At 43.3% G+C, this 26,853-nt stretch overlaps 1 protein-coding gene across 1 annotated transcript in view; it reads left to right on the forward strand.

Moving 5' to 3' along the window:
- PAK1 (p21 (RAC1) activated kinase 1) overlaps positions 1-26,853 on the forward strand; it is a 115,732-nt gene that overhangs the window by 38,598 nt on the left and 50,281 nt on the right. Inside the window, exons 2-3 of the mRNA XM_073612815.1 lie at positions 7,808-8,026; positions 14,926-15,020. Of these exons, the coding sequence (XP_073468916.1) occupies positions 7,831-8,026; positions 14,926-15,020 (291 nt within the window). The 5' untranslated portion in view covers positions 7,808-7,830. The remainder of the gene's footprint in view (positions 1-7,807; positions 8,027-14,925; positions 15,021-26,853) is intronic.

Below are 26,853 nucleotides of genomic sequence, written 5' to 3' on the forward strand. Positions count from 1 at the left end.
CCAGCATCATTCTGTTCTGAAGGCCTCGGGTCAAATGAACCCAACAATGTTCCAGCTTAGCCCAGTATTGGAAAATTACAGATTCACTTGGTCATCCATTAATAATGTTCCTGCAGCCTAGATAAGATGCCTGCAGAGCAATGATGTCATACTAGGAAAGAGTTCTCATGTTTGTCAGCTCGGGGTAAAGTTCATAGATTGTGTAGCAGGAATTCCCCGTCAGATTTACAGTATGTACTAGAATTCCTCATTGGTAACCCTCTGTAACTTTTATTTTTTGTTGTTACTTTAGTTTCCTTTTCTCTGCTCTTGTTGTGCAGGTCTAATACCTCCACAACGTACAATGCTTTTAAAGTAGACTTTGCATCCGATATCCAGAATTTGAAGAATGTGTTTATGAAAACCATATCAGTAGTAGAAATCAGCATGGAATTATGAAAGCTCGACCAACCTGTTAAAATTCTATGAGGAAGCCAGCTTTCGTCTAGCTCAGAGGTCCCCAAACCCCAAGCCACGGACCGGTGCCGGTCCATTGCCCGTTGGTAGGGGGGGGGGGGGGCGGCTGAACCACGAGGCCAGGGAGTGGGCTGTGGGAGAGTGAGGTTTGATTTGTATTTGCACCCGCTCCTGTTGACACCTGGATCCGCCTCTTGTCGGGTTGGGGGTAGTATTTCAGTACTGTCAGGATCTCACCATGTTGGCCACCATATTCATGTTCCTGCTGTGGTCTCCAGAGCAGTTCAGTCCAGAGGGGCTCAGAGAAAGCAATTTGAGCTGCACTGCCTTGCCATTGCGCCATCTACAGTGCCTTGCAAAAGTATTCACTCCCCCTTGGAATTTTTTATGTTTTGTTGCCTCACAACCTGGAATTAACATGGATTGTTTGAGGATTTGCATCATTTAATTTACAGAACATGCCTACAACTTTAAAGATTTTTTTTTTTATTGTGAAGCAAACAACAAATAGGACAGAATAACAGAAAAAGTCAATGTACATAACTATTCACTCCCCTAAAGTCAATACTTTGTAGAGCCGCCTTTTGCGGCTATCACAGCTCCAAGTCGCTTTGGATAAGTCTCTATGAGCTTCCCACATCTTACCACTTGGATTTTTGCCCATTCTCCCCTGCAAAACTGCTCCAGCTCCTTCAAGTTGGATGGTTTGCGCTTGTGAACAGCAATCTTTAAGTCTGACCACAGATTTTCTATTGGATTGAGGTCTGAGCTTTGACTAGGCCATTCCAACACATTTACATGTTTCCCCTTAAACCACCCAAGTGATGCTTTAGCAGTGTGTTTGGGGTCCTTGTCCTGCTGGAAGATGAACCTCCGTCCTAGCCTCAAATCACACACAGAGTGGTACAGGTTTTGCCAAAGAATATCCCTGTATTTAGCACCATCCATCTTTCCCTCAACTCTGACCAGTTTCCCAGTCCCGACTGCTGAAAAACATCCCCACAGCATGATGCTGCCACCACCATGTTTTACGGTGGGGATGGTGTTCTTTGGGTGACGTGATGTGTTGGGTTTGCACCAGGCATTTACTTTGATGGCTAAAAAGTTCAATTTTAGTCTCTTCAGACCAGAGCACCTTCCTCCATACATTTTGTGCGTCTCCCACATGCCTTTTCGCAAACTCAAAACGCGCCATTTTGTTTTTTGCTGAAAGTAATGGCTTTCTTCTGGCCACTCTGCCATAAAGCCCAACTGTATGGAGCGTACGGCTTATTGTCATCCTATGTACAGATACTCCAGTCTCTGCTGTGGAACTCTGCAGCTCCTCCAGGGTTACCTTAGGTCTCTGTGCTCCTTTCTGATTAATGCCCCCCCTGCCCGGTCCGTGAGTTTTGGTGTGCGGCCATCTCTTGTCAGGTTTGCTGTTGTGCCATGTTCTTTCCATTTGGTTATGATAGATTTGATGGTGCTCCTAGGGATCATCAAAGATTTGGATATTTTTTTTTATAACCCAACCCTGACTTGTACTTCTCAACAACATTGTCCCTCACTTGTTTGGAGAGTTCCTTGGTCTTCATGGCAGTGTTTGGTTAGTGGTGCCTCTTGCTTAGGTGTTGCAGCCTCTGGGGCCTTTCAGAAAGGTGTGTATATGTAATGACAGATCATGTGACACTCAGATTGCACTCAGGTGGACATCATTTCACTAATTATGTGACTTCTGAAGGTAATTGGTTGCACCAGAGCTTTTTATGGGCTTCATAACAAAGGGGGTGAATACATACGTACGTGCCAATTATCAGTTTTTTATTTCTGAAAAATAGTTTTATGTATATATTTTTCTAATTTTACTTCACCAACTTAGACTTTTGTGTTCTGATCCATCACATATAATTCAGATTAAAAAAACATTGAACTAAAGGTTGTAATGTAACAAAATAGGTAAAAAGCCAAGGGGGGTGAATACTTTTGCAGGGCACTGTACTTGGTATGCAGCCTTTGTGCTCTGCTTCTCGAGTCACTATGTCCCCTTCATTGGAAGAGGTGCTCTGCTTCTCCCCTTCACCCAAGCCAGGACCACCAAACAGGTGAGCAGTTCCCCCATAATGCTTAATTTACAAATTAGAGGTCTGTAGGCATGGACGATAAGGTTTGTACCTGGTTATAAAACTGGTTACAGGGGCACGTCCAAAGGGTTGTGATAAATATTGTGTACTAATATACGGTCTGGAGTGGTAAGTGGGGTGCCCCAAGGCTCTGTCCTGGGACCAAGTCTGTTTAACCACTTCCGGACCGCCCACCGTCATTATATGTCGGTAATTTGAAGAGCTAGCTGCCATAACCCCGGTATCCTCTTTTTCAGCGGGCGGTCCGCTTCAAGATAAAAGTGGTCTCTGTGGCGGATTCGCCGCAAGATCACTTTTATCGGCGGCGGGAGAGGGACCCCCCCCTCCCGCCGCGCTCCGGTCCCCTTCGCCTCTTACCGGAGCCGTCGGCAGCGGCAGAGGCGATCGGATGTTGTCCCTTGTGTGACATTGAGACCAGTGAGGGGAAGGTGACCCCCCACCCATCTCAATATCATTGCAGGGAGGAAGCGATGTCAAAATGTCAGTTCTGCCCATAGCTCTTAAAGGGACTTTTTTTTTTTTTTATTGCATTTTAGTGTAAATATGAGATGTGAGGTCTTTTTGTCCCCAGATCTCATATTTGAGAGGTCCTGTCATGCTTTTTTTATATTACAAGGGATGTTTACATTCCTTGTAATAGGAATAAAAGTGACACCATTTTTTTTTTTTTTTAAAGAACAGTGTAAAAATAAAAAATAAAAAGGTAAAATAAATAAGAACGAGCTCGCATGCAGAAGCGAACGCATACGTGAGTAGCGCCCACATATGAAAACGGTGTTCAGACCACACATGTGAGGTATCGCCGCGATCGGTAGAGCGAGAGCAATAATTCTAGTCCTAAACCTCCTCTGTAACGCAAACCATGCAACCTGTAGAATTTTTTAAATGTCGCCTGTTGAGATTTTTAAGGGTAAAAGTTTGTCGCCATTCCGCGAGTGGGCGCAATTTTGAAGCGTGACGTATTGGTTATCAATTTACTCGGCGTAACATTATCTTTCACAATATAAAAAAATTGGGCTAACTTTACTGTTGTCCTATTTTTTTAATTAAAAAAAGTGTATTTTTTCCACAAAAAAAAAGTGCGTTTGTAAGACCGCTGCGCAAATACGGTGTGACAGAAAGTATTGCAACAACCACCATTTTATTCTCTAGGGTGTTAGAACCCCTAAATATTATACATTTTTTTTTCTAAGTAATTTTCTAGCAAAAAAAAATGTTTTTAACTTGTAAACAACACATCTCAGAAAGAGGCTCGGTCCTTAAGTGGTTAATTTGTTCACAAATGATATAGAGCTTGGCATAGATGGTTCAATTCTCGGTATTTGCTGATGATAAAAAGTTAAGCAGGGCAATAACTTCACATCAGGATATAGAAACTTTACAAGAAGGCCTTAAAAAAATGAATGGGGTGGGCAGCTACATGGCAAAGGAGAGGTTTATGTTGAAAAATGTAAAGTAATGCACTTGTCGATAATCACAAAAAAACTCTTAGATGGGCGTCTTAGTGCAGACCCCAGGTCGCCATGGAGACAAGAAATCTTGTCCTGGTGCCTGGGCTGCTGCCCGAATGCTCCACACACCTCACACTCCTCCCCTTCCTGTTTTGACCCGGAAGTGACCTGTGAAGTCAGTGATCTCTGTCATGTCAGTGGAAGCCCCTCCCCCCTACAGTTAGAATCACTTCCTAGGACACACTTAACCTCTTGATCGCCCCCCTAGTGTTTAACCCCTTCCCTGCCAGTGTCATTTACACAGTAATCAGTGCATTTTTATAGCACTGATGGCTGTATAACTGACAATGGTCCCAAAATAGCATCAAAAGTGTCCGATGTGTCCGCCATAATGTCGCAGTCACGATAACAATCGCAGATCGCCGCCTTTACTAATAAAAAAAATGAATAATAAAATGCCATAAATCTATCCCCTATTTTGTAGACGTGATAACTTTTGCGCAAACCAATATATATGCTTATTGAGATTATTTTTACCAAAAATATGTAGAAGAATACATATCGGCCTAAACTGAGAAAGAAATTCGTTTTTTTTTTACATATTTTTGGGGATATTTATTATAGCAAAAAGTAAAAAATTTTGCTTTTTTTTTTTTTTTTTTTTTTCAAAATTGTCGCTCTTTTTTTTGTTTATAGAGCAAAAAATAAAAACCGCAGAGGTGATCAAATACCACCAAAATAAAGCTCTATTTGTGGGAAAAAAAGGACGTAAATTTTGTTTGGGTACAACGTCGCACGACCGCGCAATTGTCAGTTAAAGCGACGCAGTGCCGAATCGCAAAAAATTGCTCCGGTCAGGAAGGGGGTAAATCCTTCCGGGACAGAAGCGGTTAAGGACCAGCTGCCACAGATGTACTGCTGCGGTTGGCCCCCCTGCCCGAATCGCCGTCGTCGTGTTTTGGCTCGCGCAGTGGCTGGCGCGTGTCGGCCTGCTCTCACACCTGCTGCATGCTGCGGGAGTGTGTCCCGCGGGTCGGGTGGACTCGATGTCTGCCCGCGATCGCCTAGTACAGAGGCAGAATGGGGATCTGCCTTGTGTAAACAAGGCGGATCTCCATTATGACAGATGACATGACAGAGATCTACTACCAGTCATTGGGAGCAGTGAACTCTGTCATGTCCCAGGCAGCCCTTCCCCCCCTACAGTTAGAACACACCCAGGGAACACAGTTAACCCCTTGATCGTCCCCTTCCCTTGCCAGTGTCTTTTTTTTTCATTGATCAGTGCATTTTTATAGCACTGATCAATGTAATAATGTCACTGGTCCCAAAAAAAGTGTCCTGCTAAAAATCACAGATCGCCGCCATTACCAGTAAAAACAATGAAAAAAAAAATCCCATAGTTTGTAGACGCCATAACTTTTGCGCAAACCAATCAATATACGCTTATTGTGTGTTTTTTTTTTTTTTTTTTTTTTTTTTTTTTTTTTACCAAAAATATGTAGAAGAATATATGATGATAAAATAATGAATAAATTTAAGCCTACAGTGTGAAGTTGCCAAGCGGACATCTTTGTACACCCATGGAAATCTTGCATTTCACACTTATTTTTACCACTAAACTGAGCTTTATATAGTGAAATACAAGATTCAGAAGTCCGTGTTTGATGTTGAATTTTAAAAGCAGCGGCAAGCCTGCTGATCTCACACATTTGCTAATGTCATAGAAGACCGCTGCTTCACTATATTACCAAAAGTATTGGTACGCCTGCCTTTACACGCACATGAACTTTAATGGCACCCTAGTCTTAGTCTGTAGGGTTCAATATTGAGTTGGCTCACTCTTTGCAGCTATAACAGCTTCAACTCTTCTGGGAAGGCTGTCCACAAGGTTTAGGAGTGTGTCTATGGGAATGTTTGACCATTCTTCCAGAATAGCATTTGTGAGGTTAGGCACTGATGTTGGGCGAGAAGGCCTGGCTCGCAGTCTCTGCTATAATTCATCCCAAAGGTGTTCTATCGGGTTGAGGTCAGGATTCTGTGCAGGACAGTCAAGTTCCTCCACCCCAAACTCGCTTGTCCATGTCTTTATGGACCTTGCTTTGTGCACTGGTGCGCAGTCATGTTGGAACAGGAAGGGACCATCCCCAAACTGTTCCCACAAAGTTGGGAACATGACATTTTCCAAAATGTCTTGGTATGCTGATGCCCTTCACTGGAACTAAGGGGCCAAGCCCAACCCCTGAAAAACAACCCCACACCATAATCCCCCCTCCACCAAATGATTTGGACCAGTGCACAAAGCAAGGTCCATAAAGGCATGCATGAGCCAGTTTGGGGTGGAGGAACTTGACCTGCCTGCACAGAGTCCTGGCCTCAATCCGATAGAACACCTTTGGGATGAACTAGAGCGGAGACTGCGAGCCAGGCCTTCTCGTCCAACATCAGTGCCTGACCTCACAAATGCGCTTCTGGAAGAATGGTCATGAGCCAGTTTGGGGTGGAGGAACTTGACCTGCCTGCACAGAGTCCTGGCCTCAATCCGATAGAACACCTTTGGGATGAACTAGAGCGGAGACTGCGAGCCAGGCCTTCTCGTCCAACATCAGTGCCTGATCTCACAAATGCGCTTCTGGAACAATGGTCACATTCCTATAGACATTCACAGGGCTGGGCTCACACTATTGTGAATTGGATGCGTGTTTCTCCGCATCCAAATCACATAGGAGATTGTGACCGGCTCTCTATGGAGGGAGCCGGTTCACACATCTCAGCAGCGGCTGTGGTGCGAATTGCACAAGAGCCCTTAGTGTCTTTTGGTCCGTTTTCAGATCCGAATTCAGCCCACGTTTCAGGCCGAAATCGGACCTGAATGCAGCGAACTCCTGCTGTGAGCCACTGGGTGTTCTAATGTGAACCCAGCCTAAACCTTGTGGACAGCCTTCCCAGAAGAGTTGAAGCTGTTATAGCTGCAAAGGGTGGGCCAACTCAATATTGAACCCTACGGACTAAGACTGGGATGCCATTAAAGTTCATGTGTGCAAAAAGGCAGGTGTCCCAATACATACACAGTATGTATTGACTGTAAAGGAGACTGGGCCGCAGGGCAGTATTCCAACATGATAACGACCCCAAACACACCTCCAAGACGACCACTGCCTTGCTAAAGAAGCTGAGGGTAAAGGTGATGGACTGGCCAAGCATGTCTCCAGACCTAAACCCTACTGAGCATCTGTGGGGAATCTTCAAACGGAAGGTGGAAGAGCACAAGTTCTCTAACATCCACCGGCTCCATGATGTCGTCATGGAGGAGTAGAAGAGGACTCCAGTGGCAACCTGTGAAGCTCTGGTGAACTCCATGTCCAAGAGGGTTAAGGCAGTGCTGGAAAATAATGGTGGCCACACAAAATATTGACACTTTGGGCAAAATTTGGACATTTTCACTTAGGGGTGTACTCACTTTTGTTGCCAGCGGTTTAGACATTAATGGCTGTGTGTTGAGTTATTTTGAGGGGACAGCAAATGTACACTGTTATACAAGCTGTACACTCACTACTTTACATTGTAGCAAAGTGTCATTTCTTCAGTGTTGTCACATGAAAAGATAGAAGAAAATATTTACAAAATTGTGAGGGGTGTACTCAGTTTTGTGAGATACTGTGTGTGTGTGTATGTGTATATATATATCTATATACAGCAGTGATATACACTAATTAAATGTGAATGCCCTTATCTTGGTTTGTCTTCTCACTGAGATGCCTCTTTACCTTCACACAGGAGCAGAGCTGGTGCTGCAGAAGATGTCAGACGGCATGATAGGGAATACCGACAGTCCGCCAGCCCCGCCCCAGAGGAGCGCCAGCACTTATATTGGATCAAATTCCAAGGACGGCAGCACTGTAAGCCATGTCTCCAAACCACTGCCTCCGAATCCAGATCAGCAGAAACCCAAGTGGAAGCCCACGCTGTTCCCAATCTCTGGAGCTGGAGATAAAAGTAAAACTTTACCCATATTTATTTCAGCTAATCATTGTACCTGTCAGAAGTCTGTGCCATAATTCTGCTTATTGTATTTCTTGTGTGCAAGGGATTTGGGGAATTTCATAAACCGGCATCCTTGGTTATTTGTTAATTCTTAAGGCCCGTTTTTTTAATTTTTACTTTTAACCAATTGTTAGGTTACAAAGGAGCCTAGATCAGCTTAAAAAAAAAAATGTATCCACACCCCTTACCTTCTATCCAGAGCTGTCCCCCGCAGTACACATTCTGTGTGAGCAGAGAGTTATGGTCTTGCCTCTTTAATGGGTCATGGAGGACACCCACCACCGCAGAGGGTGAAGAGGACCCAGATCATCACATGACCAGTCTAAAGAGATGTGAAAAGAGAACCCAGCTCATCACATGACCAGTCTAAAGGGATCTGGAAAACACAAGTATATTAAAGTGGTTGTAAACTTCAGACATGAAATATGATCAAAGCATATCCCCCTATAGTGTGTACTTTCTTCTACTTGTCTCAATTCACAGTTGGAGGTGGTAATACAACTCAGCTGCCTATTTTTACTGCCCTCCAACCTCAGGTGTAAACTAGGCCTTTAGTGAAGCTTACCTTCCTCCCCTTTAGCTATTTTATTGTATCTTATTTTTTTTTTGTCTGGTCCTGGTGAGGTTGCTGGGTCTGTAGATAGTAGATTCATTGAAGATTAATGACACCATCCTTTCTGTTTTGTGTTCGCTGCAACACTTCGCCATAAGCGGGGATTTAGGTGGGCCTATCTCACCACTGGAACTTGTGGGCGGGGAGGAAGGAGCTATCTGGTGATTTTAGCTTGCAACATTTGGGTGGATTTGGCCTTTAACCATTTCAGCCCCGGAAGGATTTGCCCCCCCCCCCCCTTAATAACCAGGCCATTTATTTTGCGATACGGCGTTACTTTAACTGACAAATTGCACGGTCGTTCGATGCTGTACCCAAAAAAAAAAAAAATGAATGTCCTTTTTTTTGCCACAAATAGATTTGGTGGTATTTGATCACCTCTGCACTATAAACAAAAAAAAAAAAAAAAAGACATTTTTGAAAAAAAAAATATTTTTTGACTTTCTGCTATAATACATATCCAAAAAAAAAAAAAAAAAAAAAAAAAATTATATATATATATATATATATATATATATATATATATATATATATATATATATATATATATATAAACAAAACAAATGTATTTATCAGTTTAGGCCAAAAAAATCCCTAATAAGCATATATATTGATTGGTTTGTACAAAAGTTATCGCGTCTACAAAATAGGAAATAGATTTATGGCATTTTTATTATTTTTTACATTTTTTTTTTACTAGTAATGGCGGTGATCAGCGATTTTTAGCGGGACTGCGACCTTGCGGCGGACAGATCGGACACCTAACTGACGTTTTTGACACTTTTTTTGGGAACCAGGGACATTAATACAGTGATCAGTGCTAAAAAATATGCACTGTTATTGTACTAATGACAAAGCTCCCACCTGTCCCTGATTTGGAGCAATGTCCCTCCGTCCCTCTTCCCTCCTCATTTGTCCCTCGTTTTGGTCTGATCTATATAGTTGTATATAAAATGCACTTTTTATTTTTCAAAAAGCGTTTCCCGGTGCTAAATCTTTCATCCAAATTCTAAATTGCCGCATTTGTCAATTTTAAAAGCCAATATAAAGGAATAGTAGTGGTGAAAAAAAAAGTCCTTATGGATTTAAATAACCTTTTTTTATGGTTAATTCTCCTTTTAAGAGGGTGTGGCCGGGGGCGTGTCCTATGCCGTGTCCCTCATTCCCATCTCAAAATGTTGGGAGGTGGGCTAATGACACTGGCAGGGAAGGTGTTAACATCGGGGGCGATCAAGGGGTTAAATGTGTTCCCTGTTTGTGTTTTCTAATTGTACGGGGCACTGTGTGACTAGGGAAACACACAGATCCATCTTCCTGCATAGCAGGAAGACAGATCTCAGTGTCATCCCCGGACAGAACGGAGATCTGCCTTGTTTACTTTCGGCAGATCCCTGTTCTGCCTCTGAGGGGAACGATCGATGGCAGCCGGTGGACATCGAGCCCGCCGGACCCGCTCATTGGCTCCCCCGCTGGCCAATCGGAGTGCGCGCGCCCACGAATGCTAGTGCACGAATCGCCGTACCGCGCAGCCGAGCCACCTTGCCGCAGTACATCTGCAGCGGGTGTTCAGCAAGTAGTTAAAATAGTTGTAAACCTCAGACATGAAATATGAACAAAGCATATCTCTCTATAGTGTGTACTTGTCTCAATCCAGAGCACTAAGTGTGATTTCTGTCGGCTGTTTCGTTCCTCTGCTATCAGCATGAATCACTTCTGACAAGTTTTCCTGACACCAAGAGAAAAAATGTTGACAGGGGAGGGATCTCCAACAGATTGACAGCCTCAATTCTGTTCCTATGTGCTGTGTGGAGGGTGTGTGACTTTTCCCACCAATCAGCTCCCAGAGCTCTCCTCACTGAGTGTAACTTCAGCTCTCTGTCCCCTTTTTTTCTGAACTCTCAGACAAGCTTTATAAATTCTGGACTTTGAATAGATGTAAAGAAGAGAAGGCAGCAGATAAACAAGTACAACTTATGTAGTTTTTTTAAAATCGCTGTGTATACCCATCACTGGGTATATGGAAGAGTTTACAACCACTTTTGACTGTTGTCACAGAAATTGCAGCTAAGGTTTTGTGATAACTCTGTCAGGCTTCAACTCTCCCTGACTTCTTGGCTTGTAAACAGAGATATTTATCACTGTGAAATTTGAACAGTCTTTTTTTCCTATCACTGTTTGATTGATGCAAGACCTTGTTTTCCTTCTATTTTTATTGGCACTTTGAACTCTTTATTGTCATATCACAAATGTTTTGGACAAGGATGGTGCCATGGACATCGCCTACCTTGAAGCAAAGCCTTCGAAACCGTTCCGTGTAATGATCTCCTAAAAAGTTGTACAAGCTACGACTTAAAGAGGAGCTGCAGTCTGCTCACATAATTTGTGATAAAAAAACATCTTTGCCATTCTGAAGCTTCCCTCCAACCACTTTGCATATTGTTTTATCTATACTGTGATTCTTCAAGATCTTCCCTCTCTGTCACTCTCCTCATTTGAGGCACACCGCATTCGTCTCTTCTCCCCAGTTTCTCTAAAGCCTCGTACACACGATCAGATTGTTGGCCAACAGAGCGTCAGACTTTTGTCCTAAGGGGCGTGTGCCGGGAACTTGTCTTGCATACAAACGCCACACAATTGTCGGCCAACAAACACGAACGACATACTACGTGGAATTTTGCAGCTCTTGAGCGCCACCCTTTGGGCACCTTCTGCTAATGTCGTGTTTGGTGAGCATTGATTTCGTGCAATGCGTGTTTGTACTTTGGACTTTTGTGTGACGGACTTACGGAAAATCTGACAACAGACCGTTGTCCACCGAAAATTGACTAGCCTGCCATCCAACATTTGTTGGAGGAAAGTTGGCCAACAATTGTCTGATGGAGCGTACGAACGGTCGGATTTTAGGCAAACAGTCTTTCATTACACAATTCCCTGCCGAAAATCCGATTGTGTGCACGAGGCTTAAGGATAGCTGTGCTCTACCGGCTCCCTGGACCGGTATCAACCTTTCTTGATGACTTCTCTGCCTGGCTACCCTACTTTCTCTCTTTTCTGAAATGCCCACCATCATTCTCGGGGACTTCAACATCCCTACTAATACTAACACTCCTGCTACTTCCAAATTTCTCCCACCTATGAACTCCGTGCAACCTCTCCACCTCCTCTCCCTTCAACCGCCTAAAGGTTACCCGTAGAAACCTTCACCTCCTCAACCCTTCTTTTCTCTACTCTACTACTGACCACCTCTATGACCCCGATCTAGCCACTTCTGTCTACAACACTTCACTTCTAGCCTCACTGGATACAATGGCCGCCCTCACTACACACAGAATTGGGCCCCGTCCCCTTCAACCTTGGCAAACCGGATGACACTAGAAGTCTGAAAAAGACCCAGCCGTGCTCTTAAGCGCCTGTGGCGTAAGGCGAAGTCCCAGAAAGATCTCAGCCAGTATAAATCTGCCCTTCCGAAAATACAATTCCTGCCTCCTCACTGCCAAGCAGACCTATTTTATCTCTCTCCATTAACACCTTATCACCCGGTCCCCGTCAACTCTTCCCTACCTTCAACTCTCTACTTCGTCCTCCACTGCCTCCTCCACCCACCAACTCAATCACTGCCCAGGAGATCGCCAATCACTTCAAACAGAAGATTGATACAATTTGCAAGGAGATCTCTACTGTTCAGAAACCCTCAACGCTTATCACCTCATGCCCATAGGTACAATTATTACTTCCCCCTTTCGACCCCACCACTATAGATTAGGTTGCTAAACTACTTGCTAATGTCCATCTTACCACCTGCCCTCTGGATCCTGTTCCCTCACAAATGCTACGTTCACCCTCTAGCTCTATTCTACACTCTCTAACCCACATCTTCAATCCCTCCCTCTCTTCTGGCATCTTCCCCAACTGTCTGGAACACGCACTTGTCAGACCCATACTTAAAAAGCCCTCACTGGATCCATCCAGTCTTAACAACCTACGCCCCATCTCCTTGCTCCCCTTTTATCCAAACTCCTTGTCTGATCTACAACCGACTGAGCGTCCACCTTGCTGATAATGGCCTTCTCGATCCCCTTCAGTCTGGATTTCGTCCTCAACACTCCACAGAAACTGCTCTCCTAAAACTAACAAACGATCTACTAACAGCCAAAACCAATGGACACTATTCTGTAGTCCTACTCCTGGACCTCTCTGCTGCCTTTGATACGGTTGACCACCCCCTCCTCCTCATAAAACTCCACACCTTTGGTCTCCGTGGCTGTACTCTTCGCTGGTTCTCTTCCTACTGATCCAACCGCGTTTCTTACAACTCTACTTCCTCCTCTCCTCTTCCTTTCTCTGTTGGGGTCCCTCAAGGTACTGTTCTTGGACCTCTCCTATTTTCAATCTACACCTCCTCCCTGGGGTCAGGTAATAGCCTCCCATGGCTTCCAATACCATCTCTACAATGACGACACTAAAATCTATTTCTCTACCCATCAGCTCACTCCCTCTGTCTCCTCACGTATCACCAATTTACTATCAGATATATCAGTCTGGATGTCACACCACTTCCTCAAATGTAATCTATCCAAAACCGAACTTAGAATTTTGCCTCCCCAACATGCCTCTTTCCCTTCCCCTGATCTCTGTCAAAATCAATTGCACAACTATAAGTCCATCCCCACATGCCAAGGTCCTAGGTGTAGTCCTGGAATCTGAACTCTCCTTTAAGCCCCACGTCCAATCACTGTCTAAATCTTGCCTCCTCAACCTCCGCAACATCTCCAGAATACGCCCCTTTCTAACCAATGACACAACAAAGCTCTTAATTCACTCCCTCGTCATCCCTCGCATCGATTACTGCAACTCCCTTCTCATTGGCTTACCTCTACATAGTCTATCTCTGATTCCTCCTGTATTGATTTGTTTTGTAACTGAACTGTTTGCCCCCATGTTGTAAAGCACTGCGCAAACTGTTGGCGATATATAAACCCTGTATAATATTAATGCTAATAATTCTGTACTTGCCAAATATGCTGCAGAAATCTCCCTCCACTGAGTCTGGTTGCAATCATTTTAACTGTGGGCAGCTGAAGCTGCTGCCTGTTCACTTCCTGGATTTACACAGACACACACCTCCACCTGCAGCTCTCATTGGCCCTCTTCTGACGCATCTCCCCTCCCTTCCTGGCAAACTCTCAGGAGAGTGAGAGAGAGAGAGCTGCGCATGATGTGATAAGCCTAGGCTAATGACCAGACAAGAAACAGGAAGTGGGCTGTAGAAGGTATTTACTGGCAGAAAAAAAATGTTTAACCACTTCAGCCCCGGAAGATTTGGCTGCTCAATGACCAGGCCATGTTTTGCGATACGGCACTGCGTCGCTTTAACTGACAATTGCGCGGTCGTGCGACGCTGTATCCAAACAAAATTGACGTCCTTTTTTTCCCCACAAATAGAGATTTCTTTTGGTGGTATTTGATCACCTCTGCGGTTTTTATTTTTTGCGCTATAAACAAAAAAAGAGTGACAATTTTGAAAAAAACAAACTTTTTGCTATAATAAATATCCCCCTTTTTTTTTCTCAGTTTAGGCCGATATGTATTCTTCTACATATTTTTGGTAATAAAAATCGCAATAATCGTATACTGATTGGTTTTCACAAAAGTTATAGCGTCTACAAAATAGGGGATAGATTTATGGCGAGCTGCGATTTTTAGCCGTGACTGCAACATTGTGACGGACACATCGGAAAGTTTTGACACATTTTTGGGAAGATTGACAATTGTAGAGAACTATTTCAAGGGTTCCTCTGTGTTGAAAAGGTTGAGAAAGGCTGGTATAGACAATCATAAAATTTTAAGAAAAATGTATTAAAACCTTGAATGTTAGTGGGTCTTGAGGACAGGAGTTGAGAACCACTGCTTTAGCAGAACATCTTCTGGACAGCCCCGGTAGCATCATGAAATGTTTTCCCGGGAAGTGATGAGCTAGGCTTTTAGGAACCAGGCTCAATCTAATATTAAACTTGTAATTGAATTCCACTGAGTTGACATTGATGGAACAACGAGCTGTGGAACTCCAATTTATGACTGCATGGACAGAAATTAAAATACTTTTGGCAGGTAAAACCGATTCCTGTTATGCATTTTATCTGTGCATTTAACCGCTTGATGGAGTTTAGCTTCATACAAAATCTGCTGGTAAATGAAAGGTACCAAATTTTAAAAATATTTTTTTTTTAATCTTTTCCAGGTGGCAAAAAACCTCCCAAACCAGTGATTTCCAACCCCTGGAACTTTGAACACCCCATTCATGTTGGATACAATCCTGTCACTGGAGAATTCTCTGTAAGTTAGGATACATTATGGAAATAAGTACAATTTTTGTCATATTCTTATAGACTTGATGACCTCTAGGAAACATTGGTTAAATTTCACAGTAGTGTAGTGGTGCCCCGCATGGGGTAGCTGCGTGTAGTAGTTCCACACATCACCCTGCTAGGCCAGGCATTCACATCAGACACACATTGCCAGTTAATGAACAGTCTTTTAGTTTGTTTGTTTTTTTGTTTTTATTTAGGGGATTTAACTTGGATGGGGAAAAGGGACATGGGATGCCCAGATAATTGATCTTGATGAATTGAACAATTGTATTGAATCTATATTGACAGTCTCTAAAACTCTCCATACTCCTCCAGCACATCACTTGAGTAAACTCCGCTTTCTCTACTCCGCAATCATAGTTTCCTGATACAGCTAGCACGTATTTGGGCCCTACTCTGAATAAGTCCTAACAGTTGAAAAGCATCCAATAGCAATATGAATAATACTTCTTGTGCTAGCTGCAAAGCTTGGTGGACTACTATTCCTAGACAGTCCTGTGCAAACTCTGCCAACCCTCCTGGCTGCAGCAATTTAACTTCAACACCGGTGACATCTCAGCCTCTCCTTCTGGCTTCACATCCACTCCTGGCATGTCTCTCCCAGCCTGTCACTCACTGACCCCGGAATGGATCCCTCCTAGTACCATGCCCGGCAATGTTTCCCACTGTCCTCTTGATGCTCCTGTTCCAGACACCTCTCTATGACCGTGTATGGAGAGGTTCCTTCCCAGCTCCCGAGCTCCAGACCCGAGTTCCAGACCCAGAAAGGGGGTTCCCTCAAGGACCACGACAGCCTAACACTCCACCACTAGTTCTTCCACCCGACAACTCCTCCCACAGCAGGCTGACCATGAGTATATATAGAAGGCCTGCCCCTTGGCAATCCTAGTTGGGGATTGGTCAGGGCTCCCAGATACACTCCATGTCACTCCATTCCTCTGCCCTGCCTCTTTTTTTCCAGAACCCTCTAGAAACAAAGGAGGCGCCAGAGAGATGAAGTACATGTCAGTCACCTGCTGCTATACTCAAAACCACTCCCAGCCCCCAGATCAGAAATAAACAGGCCTAACTCACAGCTAGGCCTGCCTAAATTTACCTGCACTGGCTGTAACAAAAACACAACCACTCTAGCAATCTACCTACCTCAGGTAGAGGGTGCTACGGTAGTTTCAGTTAAACAGTACTCCTCTCTGTGTGAAGTAGATGAAATATGATGTTTGCGGTCAAATCTTTTACTGAAAGATCACATCTTATTGCAAAGTTTTGGAGCCATGAAAGGAGACTTTATCACAGGCTTGAAGAAGGGGCCTCTTTGCATGCCTGAGATAAGAGCCTCCTTTGCGCACCTGATGTAGGGGCCTCCTTGTGTGCCCCACGTAGGGTCCTCCTTGCGTGCCTGACGTGGGGTCCTCCTTGCGTGCCCCGCGTAGGGTCCTCCTTGCGTGCCCCGCGTAGGGTCCTCCTTGCGTGCCCCGCGTAGGGTCCTCCTTGCGTGCCCCGCGTAGGGTCCTCCTTGCGTGCCCCGCGTAGGGTCCTCCTTGCGTGCCCCGCGTAGGGTCCTCCTTGCGTGCCCCGCGTAGGGTCCTCCTTGCGTGCCCCGCGTAGGGTCCTCCTTGCGTGCCCGACGTAGGGTCCTCCTTGCGTGCCCGACGTAGGGTCCTCCTTGCGTGCCCGACGTAGGGTCCTCCTTGCGTGCCCGACGTAGGGTCCTCCTTGCGTGCCCGACGTAGGGTCCTCCTTGCGTGCCCGACGTAGGGTCCTCCTTGCGTGCCCGACGTAGGGTCCTCCTTGCGTGCCCGACGTAGGGTCCTCCTTGCGTGCCCGACGTAGGGTCCTCCTTGCGTGCCCGACGTAGGGTCCTCCTTGCGTGCCCGACGTAGGGTCCTCCTTGCGTGCCCGACGTAGGGTCCTCCTTGCGTGCCCGACGTAGGGTCCTCCTTGCGTGCCCGACGTAGGGTCCTCCTTGCGTGCCCGACGTAGGGTCCTCCTTGCGTGCCCGACGTAGGGTCCTCCTTGCGTGCCCGACGTAGGGTCCTCCTTGCGTGCCCGACGTAGGGTCCTCCTTGCGTGCCCGACGTAGGGTCCTCCTTGCGTGCCCGACGTAGGGTCCTCCTTGCGTGCCCGACGTAGGGTCCTCCTTGCGTGCCCGACGTAGGGTCCTCCTTGCGTGCCCGACGTAGGGTCCTCCTTGCGTGCCCGACGTAGGGTCCTCCTTGCGTGCCCGACGTAGGGTGCTCCTTGCGTGCCCGACGTAGGGTGCTCCTTGCGTGCCCGACGTAGGGTGCTCCTTGCGTGCCCGACGTAGGGTGCTCCTTGCGTGCCCGACGTAGGGTGCTCCTTGCGTGCCCGACGTAGGGTGCTCCTTGCGTGCCCGACGTAGGGTGCTCCTTGCGTGCCCGACGTAGGGTGCTCCTTGCGTGCCCGACGTAGGGTGCTCCTTGCGTGCCCGACGTAGGGTGCTCCTTGCGTGCCCGACGTAGGGTGCTCCTTGCGTGCCCGACGTAGGGTGCTCCTTGCGTGCCCGACGTAGGGTGCTCCTTGCGTGCCCGACATAGGGGGTCTTATTGAGTGCCTGAAGAAGAGGCACATGTAAATGGTTGACTCCCATGCAAGATCACATCATCCCCATGTAAGCCAGTCGACCCTTTTTAGGACCACATTTGTCTTGCACAATTACAGTGCTAAAAAAAAAAAATGGGGAGGGGAGGTTTTAAATTAAAAAATCTATTATTTGTTTTACACATTTTTGTCCATTTGTCAGCCTATAATAAGAACAATATTATTTATTTTATGAAAACATTATGCCAAGGAAAATCCTTATATGACCTTTAAAATTAATTAAAAATTACATTCCCTGGCCACTTTATTAGGTACACCTGTTCAATTGCTTGGTAACAACAAAGTTGCTAATTAGCCAATCACATGGCAGCAACTCGATGCATTTAGGTATCTAGACGTGTGAAGACGACTTGCTGAAGTTGAAACTGAGCATCAGAAAGAGGATCTAAGTGACTTTGAACGTGGCAAAAAAAGAGAAAATATCCAGTGAGCGGCAGTTGTGTGGAGGAAAATGCCTTGTTAATGTCAGAGGAGAATGGGCAGACTGGTTCCATGATAGAAAGGCAACAGTAAGTCAAATAATCACTCGTTACAACCAAGGTATGCAGAATACCATCTCTGAACGCACAACACATCGAACCTTGAAGCAGATGGGCTACAGCAGCAGAAGACCACACTGGGTGCCACTCCTGTCAGCTAAAAACAGGAAACTGAGGCTACAATTCGCACAGGATCACCAAAATTGGACAATGGAAGATTGGAAAAACATTGCCTGGTCTCATGAGTCTGGATTTCAGATGCGACATTCAGATGGTAGGGTCAGAATTTGGCGTAACCAACATAAAAGCATGGATCCATCCAATGGTTCAGGCTGGTGGTGGTGGTATAATGGTGGGGGGGATATTTTCTTGGTACACTTTGGGCCCCTTCGTACCATCGTTTAAACCCCACGGCCTACCTGAGTATTGTTGCTGACCATGTCCATCCCTTTATGACTACAGTGTCCCCATCTTCTGATGGCTCCTTCCAGCAGGATAATGCACCATGTCACAAAGCTCCAGTCATCTCACCACCGGACAATGAGGTCCCTGTACTCCAATGGCCTCCACACTCACCAAATCTCAATCCAATAGAGCACCTTTGAGATGTGGTGTTACGGGAGGTTCCCATCATGGATGTTCAGCCGACAAATCTGCAGCAACTGTGTGATGTTATCATGTCACTGTGGAGCAAAATCTCTGAGGAATGTTTCCGACACCTTGTTGGATCTATGCCATGAAGAATGAAGACAAAAGGCGGTCCAACCTGGTAATAGCAAGGTGTATCTAATGAAGTGGCCGGTGAGTTTATATGTATGCAAATTAGCCAAAGAATTCTAGCCAGCTTACTAAGGCTGCCAAATTTCGACTTGGCCTTTATGCTTCATTGACCTAAAAAGTTACGTTGACCATTTTTTTAAGCCAAATAAATGTTTTGGAAAGAATGGTTTTCCTTTAAGTACTGGTGGAGAGCTGTAACCAGGACATTTCGGAGACATTTCAGCTGCAGTTCAATAGACCCCAGTGTTGTCATTGTCTTGTGAACGGCGTTCCTCTCTCTCTCTCTCTGCCTGGCAGAAGCCGCCCCCTTTGTGCTGTAAACAAAGCTGGCAATATGTTGTGTTCTTCTCCAAGCTCCTCATATCTCCGACACCTTTCCGGCCTCCTCATCCACCTCATTAAACACCGCGGCTCTTGTTCACGGGAGGTCTTGCTCTTGAAATCTAGCAGCTTTGCCCGTTTGCTGTCAGTTCTGAGAGTCAGCGAGGCGAAGCGCCCCTTGATATCCTCCATTTCCATCGTTGACTTGCGCACTGGAGATATGAGGAAAGTCATTGGCTCAAGTTTCCCGGCCGTCCAGAAAGGCAGATAGCTGGAGATTAGACATGTGCACCTCTTTCTTTCCGAATTTGTTTTTTCTTTTAAATGATTTTCGACACATTGGTTAACTCGGAAACATCAGAATTAACGAAAACCCGTTTTAAACAAATTTTTTTGCAAAATTCGTAAATTAGTGAATTTGTAAATTCGAAATTCCGAAAACCCGGAAATTCAAAAATCAGAAATATTGACCAACTATTAAATTATAGGTATTTGAATTTCCTTGGGATTTTTGGGATTTCTAATTTACGAATTCGTGAATTCGTAAATTGGAAATTCTGGAAATTCGAAAATCTGAAATAATTATTAAATTATAGGTATTTGAATTTCCTTTCCGATTTGGCTGTTAGTAAACGCAGCGAATGCGAATTTATCTGAAGTTACGAATTATCTGAAAGAACGAATGCCGCATCTAAACAAATGGAAGGGATCGAATTAATAATAAATAATAATAAAAAGTTTTTATGATTATTATTTATTATAAATGAATTTGTTACGTTCCATTCGTTTAGATACGGCATTCATTATTTCGGATAATTCGTAACTTTGGATAAATTCGTATTCGTTACGTTCACTAACAGCCAAATTTGAAAGGAAATTCAAATACCTATAATGTAATAGTTATTATTTCAGATTTTCGAATTTCTGTGTTTTCGTAATTTCGAATTTACGAATTCACAAATTTCCGAATTCATAAATTATAAATTCCGAAAGTTCTGAAAATTAAAAAATCTGAAATACCTATAATTTAATAGTTATAATTTGAGATTTTCGAATTTTCGGGCTTTCGGAATTTCTAATTTACAAATTCGTAAATTCGAAATTCCAAAAACCTGGAAATTCAAAAAATCTGAAATCATAACCAACTATTAAATTATAGGTATTTGAATTTTCTTTCGTATTTGTCTGTTGGTGAACGTAACGAATGCGAATTTATCCGAAGTTACGAATTATCTGAAATAACAAATGCCGCATCTAAACAAATGGAATGGATCAAATTAATAGTAAATAATAATAAAACGTTTTTATTATTATTATTGTTATTTATTATAAATTAATTTGTTCCGTTCCATTCGTTTAGATGCGGCATTCGTTATTTCGGCTAATTCGTAATTTCGGATAAATTCGTATTCGTTACGTTCACCAAATTCTCATTTGTTACGTGCACTAACAGCCAAATTTGAAAAAAAATTCAAATACCTATAATTTAATAGTTATTATTTCAGATTTTTGAATTTCCGGGTTTTCGGAATTTCGAATTTATGAATTCATAAAGTAGAAATTCTGAAACTTCGAAATTTGAAAATCTGAAATACCTATAATTTAATAGTTACTTATTATTTCAGATTTTCGAATTTTCGGGCTTTCGGAATTTCTAATTTATGAATTCGTTAATTCGAAATTCCGAAAACCCGGAAACACGAAAATCTGAAATAATAAGTAACAATTAAATTCTAGGTATTGGAATTTCCTTTCAAATTTAGCTGTTGGTGAACGTAACAAATGCATTCGCATTACGAATTATCTGAAATAACGAATGCCACATCTAAACAAATGGAACAGATCGAATTAATAATAAATAATAATAAAAAGTTTTTATTGTTATTATTATTATTTATTATAAATAATATGTTACATTGCATTAGTTTAGATATGACATTCGTTATTTTGGATAATTCGTAACTTTGGATAAATTCGTATTTATTACGCTCACTAACAGCCAAATTTGAAAGGAAATTCAAATATCTATAATTTTAATAGTTAGTTATTTCAGATTTTCGAATTTCCCGGTTTTTGGAATTTCGAATTTACGAATTCACAAATTTACGAATTCGTAAATTCTAAATTCCGAAAACACGAAAATCTGAAATAATAACTAACTATTAAATTATAGATATTTGAATTTCCTTTCAAATTTGGCTGTTAGTGAACGTAACAAATACAAATTTATCCAAAGTTACGAATTATCCGAAAGAACGAATGTCATATCTAAACTAATGCAATGTAACATATTATTTATAATGAATAACAATAATAATAATAATAATAAAAAGTTTTATTATTATTTATTATTAATTTGATCCGTTCCATTTTTTTAGATGCGGCATTCGTTATTTCAGATAATTTGTAACTTCGGAGAAATTCGTATTCATTACGTTCACTGACAGACAAATTTTGAAAGAAAATTCCAATACCTAGAATTTAATAGTTAGTTATTATTTCAGATTTTTAAATTTTCAGCTTTTCGAATTCCCGAATTTATGAATAATGGGAAAAATTAGTTAAACGGGTTTTCGTTCAGATGTTTCTGAATTAACAAATTTGTTGAAATTCGTTAAAAAAACGAATTTGGAACAAAACGAATTGCACATGTCTAATTTAACACAGCGCTGACGTGTGGGAGAAATTACTGGACGGCCGGGAAACTTAAATTCGTATTCGTTACTTTCACTAACAGCCAAATTTTGAAAGGAAATTCCAATACCTATCATTTAATAGTTAGTTATTATTAGTTAGTTATTTTTTCGGATTTTCGTTTGTTCGAATTTTTGGATTTTTTTTCATATTTTCGAATTTTGAAATGTATGAATTGTGATCATAACAAATGACCCGAAAAACGTAAAAAAACAAAACAAAAAAACCCAAAAAACGAATGAAATGAACACAAACAAATTTTTCGGGAAGTGCACACGTATTGGAGATGCTTGCATGTTCCTGCACTTTCCATTGGCTCCCACTGTCAGTCTCCAGCCTGTGAGGAGAGAGCAGAGGACGGGGCTGAGCCGCACTGTGTGTGTCTATGGACATGTACAACGCAGCTTGGGATTGGGTCCCCACAAGTGCCCTCTTATCAAGAGGCTTGCTATGGGGGGAGCCAGGAGTGCCAGTGAGGGGAGGATCGGGGCTGCTCTGTGCAAAACCATTACACAGAGCAGGTAAGTGTGACATGTTTTTTATTTAAAAAAAAAAATTGGTTTAAAGCATTATTCAACCCAAACCCCAAAATGTATTGAATTGCAGCTCGGCAATCCATAGATGTGGCGATTGCATTCGTTTTTTTTTTTTTTTTTCTGTGCTTTTTTTTCCCCTTTATTTTGTAGCAAAAGGATGGTAAAAACAAGTGGTGCACCGAAATGAAAATTCAGGATGCACTTTTTTAAGAAACAATTTTAAAATGTAATTAATGTGGCTGGTGTTTTTGCATTGCAGTCAATAGGGGGCGTTTTTGCATTGATGTCAAAGGGACGCGATTTTGCATTGAAGTCAATAATGGGCGTTTTTGCATTGAAGTCAATAGGGGGCGTTTTTGCATTCGTCAATAGGGGGAATATTTTGCATTAAAGTCAATGGGATGCAATTTTGCATTGAAGTCAATAGGGGGCGTTTTTGCATTGAAGTCAATAGGGGGCGTTTTTGCATTAGTCAATAGGGGGAATATTTTGCATTGAAGTCAATGGGACGCGATTTTGCAGTCAGTAGGGGGCGTTTTTGCATTGATGTCAAAGGGACGCCATTTTGCATTGAAGTCAATGGGACGAGATTTTGCATTGAAGTCAATAATGGGCGTTTTTGCATTGAAGTCAATAGGGGGCGGTTTTTTTTTTTTTGCATTGAAGTCAATGGGAAACGTTTTTGCATTGAAGTCAATGGGACACGATTTTGCATTGAAGTCAATAGGGGGCGGTTTTTGCATTGAATTCAATAGAGGGGCGGTTTTTGCATTGAAGTCAATAGGGGGGCGGTTTTTGCATTGAAGTCATTAGGGGGGCGGTTTTTGCATTGAAGTCAATAGGGGGGGCAGTTTTTGCATTGAAGTCAATAGGGGGGCAGTTTTTGCATTGAAGTCAATAGGGGGCGGTTTTTGCATTGAAGTCAATAGGGGGCGGTTTTTGCATTGAAGTCAATAGGGGGCGGTTTTTGCATTGAAGTCAATAGGGGGACAGTTTTTGCATTGAAGTCAATAGGGGGGCGGTTTTTGCATTGAAGTCCATAGGGGGGCGGTTTTTGCATTGAAGTCAATAGGGGGGCGTTTTTGCATTGAAGTCAATAGGGGGCATTTTCTGCATTGAAATCAATGGGACGCGATTTTGCATTGAAATCAATGGGATGCGAATTTGTATTAGTCAATAGGGGGAATTTTGGCATTGAAGTCAATGGGACACGGTTTTGCATTGCAGTCAATAGGGGGCATTTTTGCGTTGAAGTCAAAAGGGGCACTTTTGCATTGAAGTCAATAGAGGATGTTTTTGCATTGAAGTCAGTAGGGGGCATTTTCTGCATTGAAATCAATGTGATTCGAATTTGCATTAGTCAATAGGGGGCATCTTTTGCATTGCAGTCAATAGAGGACATTTTTGCCTTGAAGTCAATGGGATGCGATTTTGCCTTGAAGTCAATTGGATATATATATATATATATATATATATATATATATATGTGTTTTTTTTCTCAGTTTAGGCCTGTATTCTTCTACATATTTTTGGTAAAAATGATCTCAATAAGCGTAGATTGATTGGTTTGCGCAAAAGTTATAGCGTCTACAAAACGGGATAGTTTTTATGGCATTTTTATTATTATTATTTTTTTTTTTTTTTTTTTTTTATATTAGTAGTGGCGGCGATCTGCGATTTTTATCGTGACTGCGCCATTATGGCGAACACATCGGACACTTTTGACACTATTTTGGGACCATTGTCATCTATACAGCGATCAATGCTATAAAAATGCACTGATTATTGTATAAAAAAGACAAATTATTAAAGAAATAAGAGAGAAACCAACCAATGAAGAATCTTGACAACTCTTACCACATCCCAAAAATAATTGGAAAAATTTTAAAAAGTGCCCCCAGGGGATAGTGCGGGTAAGAAAATTGACAAGATTGAAGAGACAAAAATGCTAAAAAAGTATAAAAATATATAAATTTTATTCAAAAAGTAAATACAAAATAGTGTGAACGATAAACATCTAAAAACATATAAATGGAACACATAGTTAGAATATAACAGCTGCTAGATGTTGAGACACACAAGATTCTAGATATGAAGTCGAATATGGATAGTGGTCGCAACAAAGTTTGGGATTTGATGCGACCACTATCCATATTCGACTTTATATCTAGAATCTTGTGTGTCTCAACATCTAGCAGCTGTTATATTCTTAAAGTGTTCCATTTATATGTTTTTAGATGTTTATCGTTCACACTATTCTGTATTTACTTTTTGAATAAAATTTATATATTTTTATACTTTTTTAGCATTTTTGTCTCTTATATCTTGTCAATTTTCTTACCTGCACTATCCCCTGGGAGTACTTTTTAAATTTTTCTGATTACTGTATAAATGACACTGGCAGGGAAGGGGTTACACACTAGGGGGCAATCAAGGGGTTAAGTGTGTCCTAGGGAGGTGTTCCAACTGGGGGGGGGGATGGGCTACTAGTCACATGACAGCGATCACCGCTCCCGATGACAGGGAGCAGTAGATCTCTGTCATATCACTAGGCAAAACGGGGAAATGCCTTGTTTCCAAAGGCATCTCCCCGATCTTCCACTCCGGCACACGATCGCGGACATCGAGTCAGCGGGACCCTTTTGCCCACCCGTGCCAATCTGCCGTTGTATATCGGCGGCGGTCGGGAAGGGGTGTGTCCTAAGAAATTTTATGAAATGTTTTAAGAGATGGAAAAAAAATAAATATTGTGCACTGCCTACCACAGGATGGCGCCCTTTGCACCTGGTCAATATTGTTGGCTTTTATTCAGTCTTAAACTGTAGCAAACCCAACGTTTGAACTTGTACCTACAAGTCAGCCTATAATAACACTTATCTGTAGGTATATTGAGTATTTCCTAAACTTGTGGTGTTTAGGAGATATTCACATGGAAAGCAGCTGGTGATGTCACCGGTGCATGCGCTCTGAAGGGACGGCATACTGCTTGGATGTACTTCTTCTGGAGTGGAGTGCAGTTCGTTCTGCACTTTTGTGACCCATTTTTAGCTGACGGCCAGCTATAGCCCGCTGTCAGCTGACATCGCTCAGCAGGTCCAGGCTGTGGGAAGATCCTAACTTTAAAGTCAGGATTCACCCAGATCCCTCTACCAGCAGCTTGCTCCGCCTCTCAGTGAGCCGCAGAGACCCTGAGCCAGCCGCTCCTGCCCCCTCCACAGCCTGGCATTCCAGGGAGCTTGGGGGTGGCAGAGCCAGGGATGGTCACCACTCTTTGATCATTGAAGGCTGGGAACTGAGTGATCAGCAGTCTTTGATCGCTCTGTTGTTTGTCTTAGAAGCAGCTGGGGACAGATGCAACCATTGGATCGATGCTCCATCCACCTGGGTAAGTATAATTTTTAAAAAATCTATTTTAAAGGAAAAACATCCCCCTCTCCCTCCTAAGAACCCTCCCCAGGCAAAGATTCCCAAATATCTCCCTCCCTCAAATATCAAACACCCCTGTTTCTAAACCGACCCCCCCCCCCCCCAAAGCAAAAATATCTCCCACAGTCAACACCCCCTCCCCCCAGCAAAGGTTCCTAATTATGAAGAAAATCTCCCTTCATCCAATCAAATTCCCTCTGAGAATCAAATCCCTGCCATTAACCAACCCCTGTAAACTTCTCTACAAGAAACCCCCCCCTTCTCCAAAAGCAAACCCACCACCCTTTCCTTAACCCCCCACCAAAAGAAACGCCCCCAGAATCCTCACTTCTTCCTTCCCAAGACAGAACATTGATGCCTCCCCACTTACCAGACCTCAGATTCAGCACGACACAGAAGCAGGAAAACTTCTGCATCCCCAGTCTCCCTTCGGCTGTGTCATATGATACCTCGAGGAGGAGTTCCCTCAACCATGCACTGTCATTTGCCGGTGTTTCGTCACATTCGGCTACCCATCACATTTTGGTACCCGCTGGAGTGCGCATGCGCGACGCCGCCACATGCGTTCCAACACTGTTGTAAGACAGCACTTTGCCACGGGGCCCCTCGCGGGCTCGCTTCGCTCGGAATAATTAAAATCTAACTCTGTATCCGCTTGGATGGTGGGGCTTGAACCTGGACTCAGGGGTGTGGCCACAAAATTCTGTGCAAGCGCAGATCGCCACAGTGTTGGAACGCATATGGCGGGGTCGAGCGTGCGCAGTCCAGCGGGTAGCCAAATGTGATGGGTCGCCATATGTGACGAAACACCGGCATCTGAGACCTTGCAGTAATTTCATGCTTTTCAGGGGGGGGGGCCCTTATTAAACTGAGGGGATGGGGCATAATAGAAGAGGGGCTGGCTGCTGCACTCCAAAACTCTGATTGCTTCTACTGTGCTGAT

This window comes from Aquarana catesbeiana, linkage group LG02 (assembly GCF_042186555.1).
Source record: "Aquarana catesbeiana isolate 2022-GZ linkage group LG02, ASM4218655v1, whole genome shotgun sequence".
In the NCBI taxonomy this organism is placed as follows: domain Eukaryota; kingdom Metazoa; phylum Chordata; class Amphibia; order Anura; family Ranidae; genus Aquarana; species Aquarana catesbeiana.